The following is an 8,499-nucleotide window of genomic DNA, read 5'->3' on the forward strand; positions in this document are numbered from 1 at the left end:
AAATCTTAGGCGCGGAATGTATTTTTATTTTGTTCTGAACATTGGACCCTATACTGTACATGCGTTTAGGTGTGAGCGACATTTGCGAGCATATCGGTAAAAGTCATTTCGTTGCCAAATACTGTTTGAAACCTGAAATGTGATTTTACAAGCTGATCGTTTTTCTCCCAGACCTCAAAATGTCGATTTGTACCTACATTGACCACGTTTCATGGTTTTAAAAAACATGAAAATAAAAAAAAAAATTTGGAAACTACACACAGTGGTGCGTAACGCTTATTAACAATTCTCGCACTTTTCATTTCGGCGAAATGATGATGGTGATTAAAGTGCTAAATTTGCGCAAATTACAAGGGGAAATCCAAATTATGGCGCGGAGGATTTATCTTTCCTAAAGCAGTTATTTTATGTTGTCAACATTTGTTTATTGTATGTTTTCTACATTTCTGTTTCTCTTTGATTTCAGCTGTCTAGGGTTTATGTTTATCTTTAGTATTTATGTTAAAAATAGAAGTTTGGACCAAGCTTTGCCTCGCTTTGATTGAATGGTAAGGTTGGTTTAATTATTTTATACCACTATATAATTCCTTACTATTAACTATTTTTAAGGCGGTTACATTACATACGGATGTTGGAGACCTTAAACTGGAATTATATTGTGAGTTAACTCCAAAAGCTGCTGAAAATTTTTTGGCTCTTTGTGCCAGTGGATACTATAATAACAATGTGTTTCACAGGTAAGTGTTGCAATGGAAATAAACTCTTAATGAGTTTGAAGTATTCAGTTAATGGTAAAATGGATTTTTCTTGGCAATTTTCAAACCTGTGCTGTGGCTGTCCTTAGTGTAAAATATGTGGACAAATAGAATGGATTGAAATAATTATTTTGATCAATTGGTTTGTTGATTTTCATGTAAAACTTGCACAGTCCAATGTTGTACCGCATATGCTGACAGAAAAAGGGGTTGTTTTTACTTCAAAGACAGTGACACTAATGTATGTTGCAGCATGTGTGGCATGTTGTGGAGTATATATATACCTGTTTATTGTGAATCGTTGTGAATATTTTGGGAATCGTTCTGAATTTTTTTCTTTTTACTCTTTCTCTTCTGCGTAAACGGCAAACTTTTTAGTGTTTTTCACAACTCTCAAACTCGCCTAGTCACCTCAAGGTTGGGTCATAACATCTGAAGCAGAGATTGATTAAAAAAGGCAAGGCTATTACCTGAAAAACCAATGTTGCTAATGTATGCCTAGGTCAGTGGTTCCCAACCTTTTTGTAGTCATGGACCCCTTTTAAAAAATTTATAGGTCCGCGGACCCCCAATGTAATTTAGTCTTGTTATGTTTTTCGTTTCCTGCATTATACTTTACTATACTTTCGTTTTGGGGTCAGAATTTTATTCAACGTTCACAGTCCTTTAATCTCAATAAAGTACTGTACTGTAGCAGTCAAATGCAACAAGAGCCTTTCTGGTGTACAATACTTGAAACAAAGCACAATAAGTTATTGTTAATTGTGATGTCACAATGAAGGTAACAATCACAAGTTTTCCTGATCCAGGGGTTTGATAAATGGTTTGCACTCATACGCAGGAATGGAAAAACGGTTTGGGAACTTAAAAATATTGTACTGCTGTTAATGCTACAAATGTTTGCCTCCACGGACCCCCTGAAAGCATCTCACGGACCCCTTGGGGGTCCGCGAACCCCAGGTTGGGAACCACTGCCCTAGGTGGTGTCAAGCTGTGGAATGTTTTTCTCCATTACTTGCACCACACCCATGACAGTTTTCAAGTGTGACATCACCTTTTCTGCAGAGGTGTTAGGTGATTACTTGTACTGTTTGTACTTAATTTCATTAAGAGTGGCTTTTTGGCATTCCACCCACTACCCCTTTCTAGTGCATAATTAGCAACCTTGCTTGCTCAAAACATTTTTTATTCCTGCTAAATATTGCACATATGGGGTGAACCTCATTGCTAAAAAAAGACTATATAAAGAGAAAAGTAGTCTGTTGCATTTGCAAATGTTCTCTGTTTTGTTTTGTGGATTCAAAAATTAAAGTTATAGAAGAAGCAAAACACCTGTTGAATACCATTTTGTCTAAAAAAAAATCTAAAAAAGTCAAGCTTTCATTAAGTTTATTTTTGAACAGAAACATCAAAGGTTTTATGACTCAGACTGGCGATCCTTCTGGCACTGGCAAGCAAGGAACAAGTATATGGGGACAATATTTTGAAGATGAGATTGTTGATTCCTTAAAGGTCTGTTGTATTGTTGCATTACAGGGGCGTCTCCAGAAATTTTTAAAGGGGGGGGGCACAATTTTTTGGGGGGAAATCCCTAATGACGTCGTTCAAAACGACGCGTTATGCGGCAAAACACTTTTTTCCAAAATTGGCGGTTTCTCTACCCATCTAATTGACAGAAAGACCCCCAACCCCCCTTGGATACGCCACTGGTTGCATATGTTAGTTCTTTTGTTTTATCAAATTTAATAAACCTGTTTCAAAAAATAAACTTTTTTGTCATTTTTCAGCACAATGCAAAAGGTGTTGTTTCAATGGCAAACAGTGGACCTAACACAAATGCATCCCAGTTTTTCATCACTTATGCAAAGCAACCCCATATTGACATGAAGTACACAATATTTGGAAGGTAATTGTGTAATTGCACAATATTTGGAAGGTATATACTGTGTAAAACCAAGAGTGGTGTAATTGCCTTGTGCTTGTCATGTTTTCAGTTTTAATTCATTCTTGAATCTTGATGAGTTGCCAGAGGATTATGAAGAAATGTGAATAAACTTCATTATTTATTTTGCGTAATAGCCCCCACACCTCTTCTCTTATTTCTATTTTTCTTCATATTTTCATCTACTTAACAGTCGTTAAACCTGTGTATGTGAAAGAGTGATTAATTTTTGACGTTGGTTACAATTACTTGTTAATATTATTTTGTAACATCTGTTGTTTAGAAAAGTGCACCTTTAAACAATTTCATAAAGCAGAAACAATCAAATTAATGGCGTTGCGTCTGTCTTACTCACTTTTTTATGTTTGCACAGAGTCATAGATGGACTTGATGTTTTGGACGAGTTGGAGAGGATTCCGGTCAATGAAAAAACCTACCGCCCACTCAGTGATGTTAAAATTCAAACAGTGACTATTCATGCAAACCCAATTGCTGATGCTGCGTCAGTTTCGTGAACAAACATTATTTTATTCGTTATGTTTGCAAACGGTTCGAGAAGACCATCTTCTGAAAATCGTATTGTTCGTAGCACAAAGTGTACGACGTTTGCGAAATTGGAAACGACCGCATTTCCGTTCTCAAAATATTGCCACGGTGGCAAAATGTGTGAAGTTAATAACTCTTAGCATACAATGAAAGAACTTAACTTCGAATTTGTTTTATTTGTGAAAATAAAGTACGACGAACTAATGCGTTATAATCGTATACGGAACTTTAGTAAACGTGCTAATAAACCATATTTCAGAAACGATAAAATCTTTTTCATCAGCTATAAGAAATATTTACTGTACAATTGTTTATAAAAGCAGAAACGGCAAATACAGACCAAACAATAAGTTGTTAACCGTTTTTACGCAAAAGCTTGGTCAAACAATACATTCAAAAGAGATATAGCCTGATGCTTTAATAATACATTGCGAATTACATCCATACTGTATTTTGACAAACAAATTTGCCATCAGCGATAGTAAACGTCTGAATCTTCGGAGCTACAGTCATCGGACCAGTTTCGATTGTATGGAACAGGCGGTTTTCTTGCACTGTTTCCGAATATTTCAGTGGTTACATTTGTTTTGTTATGTAGCAACTGGGCTTTACTGACTATAAATGTAGCAGCTAAAAATAGGCCGTTTGCGTACAAGCTTACAATGCAATACGAATAAAACTACATTTTGCATTGCGAATGCGCTGAAATATATTGATTTTCGCTCCTAAAATCGATTTTGTTTCATTCTTAAAGCCTACCATGTGCAAGATACTGTATGGACATTTAGGTTTTATTTTATGCATTTCAAACACTCAGCGTCAGCTACCATTCAGTGCCTATTTTGTGAACATCAATTATTTAACATCCTCCAAAACTCATCAAATATTTAAAACGCACATGTCGCACTGGGCGCGTGATCCAACATATGCTAAGTTCGGAGTGTCTGTTTTTACGTAGTCCATAAAACATTACCTTGTTATTCTTCTGCGCTCCAAGTAAGAAGGAGATGTTCGGTTCGGATCAAGTGGAATAGATGGGCTCCTGCGATCCCAAGATGATGATCTGTATAAGTAACATCATGCAGTTTAGTATATTGACGTTGGTTTTTTCCCCCAATGAAAACTGCCGAAACAATTTTAATTACTATTTTCAATGGTGTAAAATTAGTTATTACCTGCAACGCGAACTATTTCGTTTGCGGTCTGCTGGCTCCCTCAAATGTGCCAGCTTTTGTAACAATCTTTTCTGAAAAATACGCATTTTGTTTCGTTTCGATAGGTCTACACCTTACTTTTGTTCTAAAAAAACAACTGCATGCAGTTATCCTACCTTTCTACGTCGGCGACATTTTTTGCAACACTTTGAAGTAAATGAAGAAGTTGAAGAATTTCTGCAAAAACGTTAGAATTTTACGAAAATACTACTGGATGAGTTTACTCAAAACTTGAACGAGACTAACCTTTGCCTGAAAGCCACTTCAAACTCGTCCTTTGGAGACATGGTCATTATTAGGCAATAAAAAATGAATACTGCTGGATGCAGACAAGAGGTTTACATCAAAAACCCTAACAAATCGACGATTCTCATGGCATGTACATCTGGCGACGCAATTCACCATCTGCCTTGCTCCCAACTGACCTAGTTTGCGTCTGCGACTCTCCCTCTTAGCTCTTAATTCTACCCAATACCCGTGCACAAAATCCAATAAAAGAAAAAAATAACTCGACCACTGTAGGCTACATCTATTGTAAATCACTAAACAATATGGCAAACTGTTACAAACAGAATTTACATGGCATTTAGTAACTATAAGCAAATCTAATAAAGGCGCCACAATTAACCAGTAGTTGAATTCTGTGTTTCATTTATTTATTGGATGACATTAGATGATATAAAAAGTCAAAATGTGGCTGCAAGATAAACTGCGCCAAATGGATATTTTACGCACCAACATTATCACGCTCCCATGAAACCTTTTTTTAAAATCAAGTAGGTTACGAAGTATGGCAAATGCACAAAAGATAGCCTACACACCGTAACAAAGATTTTTCCACAAAAGTCAAATTCAGAGTCTGTCGCTCTTGATTGCATATAGTTGCATTTTATTTTTTCAGGTATAAAATTATAAGTATAGGACGTTCAAACCAAACACCTGTAATGACATAGTAGGCTATAGTAGCCTACGTTGGAGAAGCAACATAAATCATAAACTTTTTGCAACGGTTCGGTTGACAATTTGTTAAAACTGGTCGTTTAATTGTGAACCATGCACTGACTGTAAATTTAAAGGGGCGAGGAAATGAGGACCCAGGCGGTCGTTTGTAAACGGGCAAGTGATGAGTTCGTCAATAGCAGTCACATACTTTTGCCAGGGTGGCGTTTTTCTCGCACAATTGGGCTGGTTTTCTGACACCTAGTCGAGCGTTTGATGCCACTGGTGGCGAGTTTTAAAAGGACTGTTTGTTCCTGATTTTAAATGCATTTTGACATGCTCGCGTTTTTGCAAACAGTTCAGACTTCAGAGTAGAGATGCTCCGAATCGACCTAATTTGGGTTTGACCGAAACCTAAAATTCGAGAGTTTTACCAAACAAATTCGGCCGAATCGACCAAATCGTATATGACGTCATACGACGTTGTATGCTATTCATTTGCGATGAAAATGTAAGTTTTTTACCAGGCAAACAGTGGTAAAATTGTGCGGATCACGAAACGCAAAGCATTTTAAAACGGTTCTTGTGAATGTACCAATAAAGTAACGCTGGGTCTCAGCGAAGTTTCTCGGTAGAGCTACTAACACTGAGCTTGGGCTGGCCCCCGCCCTGAGAACTTCTGGTAGGTGGCGCAAAAGAGCATAGGCGTTTATGGTGCTGTTACAGCAATTTGGGTGGCAATGGGTAAAAGGTAGACCAGACCAGACCAGCGAAAAACTTGGACCAGTGGCGCCTTGTAGCGCTGAGGATATGTGCTATTTTTTAAAACAAAAATATCATTATTTAAACGTAAAAACATGATTTTCGTTTAAAAATACCTTAAAACCATCAGTTAAAAAAAATCCCAAGTACCCATCCTCCCGGAACAGGAATGGGAGCATGATGAATTTTACACCCATTAACCCCTTGTAAATCCTATCAAACTCTTTGTTAGAAAACAAACTACACGTCAACTTAAAGGTATTTAAAATATCTTTCATTTGGTGTAAGTTTCATACACGAGCAAAGATGTTAAGACAGCAAAAACGCAGGAAAACTGAAAACAAATCCTCCTCATCAATGATCCGACTTAGAAAAAACCACCTATACCTCCATTTCTATCATCAAAATATACATCATCTGAAAGTTTTTTAAAATATCTTTCGTTTGATGTATGTCTTCTGGACATGCAAAGATGTTAAGAGGGTGTAAGAGTGGGATCAATTCTCAAAAGTCTTCCTCATCACCAGTTTATCCTCCAAAACACCACTCAAACTCCTACTTTTATTAACAAGCTAGACATCATCTGAAAGGTATTTAAAATATCTTTCGTTTAAAGCAACTCTTTTTTACGAGCAAAGATGTTAAAAGGATGCAAGAGTGGGATCAATTCACAAAAGTCTTCCTCATCACCATTTCACCTTCCAAAACACCATTCAAACCTCTATTTTTATTAACAACTTATACATCATCTGAAAGATATTTTAAACATATTTCGTCTGATATTGGTCTCATGTACGAGCATAGATGTTAAGATGGTGCCAGAGTGGGATCAATTCTCAAAAATCTTCCTCATCACCATTTCATCTTCCAAAACACCACTCAAACCCCTACTTTTATTAACAAGCTATACATCATCTGAAAGGTATTTAAAATATCTTTCTTTTGAAGCAACTCTTTTTTACGAGCAAAGATGTTAAGATGGTGCAAGAGTGGGATTAATTCTCAAAAGTGTTCCTCATCACCATTCCATCCTCCAAAACACCACTCAAACCTCTCTTTTTTATTAACAAACTGTACATTATCTGAAAGATACTTAAAATATCTTTCGTTCCCTATAAGTGTTACCGAATTATTTCGGCAGGCCTGATAAATCGATCTCATTCACCAAGCCAGAACCCTGCAATAACGGCTCACCACTGAAGCCAAATACTCCCTGGTCTAGCTTATTGGCGCGGACTTATATTTAGAACAAACGACGTACGTTACACCGGGCACGTGGCAACCCACCACCAATACTAACACCAACACCACCAAGTTTCACAACGCCCAGAGAAAAAGCCATAACATCGACTAGCGACGCGCTATTTAAGGCATGCGGAACAGTAAGACGCATTCCGGTGCAATCAACGCTTTGGAAACCAATTACTCATAAAGGGAAGCGGGGAGGGTGCCACAACACAAAAACGTAATTAAGGTGCCAACACGAAAAAGAATGAAAACAATAAGTGACGGTGACAAAAACCAAGAAGCAAATAAAATTTCGTTACATAAGTCTCATGTGCAAACAAAAAGTTGGTGTAAGATAAAAAGTGTAAGAAAAAGCTCTAAAGTGTAAGATAAATCAAAAATCCAGATTTGAAATGAAGCAAATGTGTTCAAAATAACATCTTTAGAGCTTTTGTTAACTTAACTTCATGAAAGACTTTAAGTCATCGTCCTTAAGATTTTGCGATACACAATTTTGCTTTAATAGCTTTATCAATGTCTGTAAGTTATATACAAGCACCAAAACCAGGAGAAACCCGTATTCTTAAAACATTTGCCTGTTAAAAAATATTGGGCTGAAAATCGGTAAAATGGTAATAAAACTACAACAACTCTAGTACAACTGCGTGAAATCTTGCTTTGCAAACCACTTTCGTAAAAAAAACTGCGCCATTCGGGAGAATGACAGCAGGGCATCATTTTTTCCTCGGATAAAAACAACGCAAGAAAAAGCAATAAGGCGTAATATGAGATTTGTGACTGCGAGGTAAAACTAAAAAAAAAAAAATCTGCTTCGCCTCTACCACAGTGCAGTGAACCGCTGTGTTTGCTAACGATACAGAGTAATTATTACCTGTGGCAACTCCATAAAGGTAAGTGTAAAACATGTCCTCGTTATAAGTACAATGACATTTCCTGATGTAAGAACCGTGAGGTCCATCGATTTCCGGATAGAACCTTGTGAAAATGAATAATGCTGTTGCAAGGCGTTCTCCAATGCATTAACTCTTATCGTATTTTAAATGTTTATAATTTCGGTATTTCGTTCCGGAGACCCAAGGTGGGATTCGAACGC

At 36.9% G+C, this 8,499-nt stretch overlaps 2 protein-coding genes across 2 annotated transcripts; one reads left to right on the forward strand and one right to left on the reverse strand.

Moving 5' to 3' along the window:
* The first annotated feature begins 438 nt into the window (after positions 1-438).
* On the forward strand, positions 439-3,447 carry LOC145230003 (peptidyl-prolyl cis-trans isomerase-like 3). Its single transcript, XM_080095353.1, has 5 exons — positions 439-548; positions 610-737; positions 2,159-2,267; positions 2,543-2,661; positions 3,071-3,447. The coding sequence occupies exons 1-5, from the start codon at positions 546-548 to the stop codon at positions 3,210-3,212; spliced, it is 501 nt and encodes a 166-aa protein (XP_079951479.1). The 5' UTR covers positions 439-545; the 3' UTR covers positions 3,213-3,447.
* LOC145230004 (serine/arginine repetitive matrix protein 4-like) lies at positions 3,400-4,904 on the reverse strand. The gene is made up of 5 exons (XM_080095354.1): positions 4,704-4,904; positions 4,574-4,634; positions 4,419-4,489; positions 4,217-4,306; positions 3,400-3,797 (listed from the first exon to the last, which is right to left on the reverse strand). The coding sequence occupies exons 1-5, from the start codon at positions 4,748-4,750 to the stop codon at positions 3,716-3,718; spliced, it is 351 nt and encodes a 116-aa protein (XP_079951480.1). The 5' UTR covers positions 4,751-4,904; the 3' UTR covers positions 3,400-3,715.
* Positions 4,905-8,499: the final 3,595 nt, after the last annotated feature.

This window comes from Phallusia mammillata, chromosome 5 (genome assembly GCF_965637545.1).
Source record: "Phallusia mammillata chromosome 5, kaPhaMamm4.hap1.1, whole genome shotgun sequence".
In the NCBI taxonomy this organism is placed as follows: domain Eukaryota; kingdom Metazoa; phylum Chordata; class Ascidiacea; order Phlebobranchia; family Ascidiidae; genus Phallusia; species Phallusia mammillata.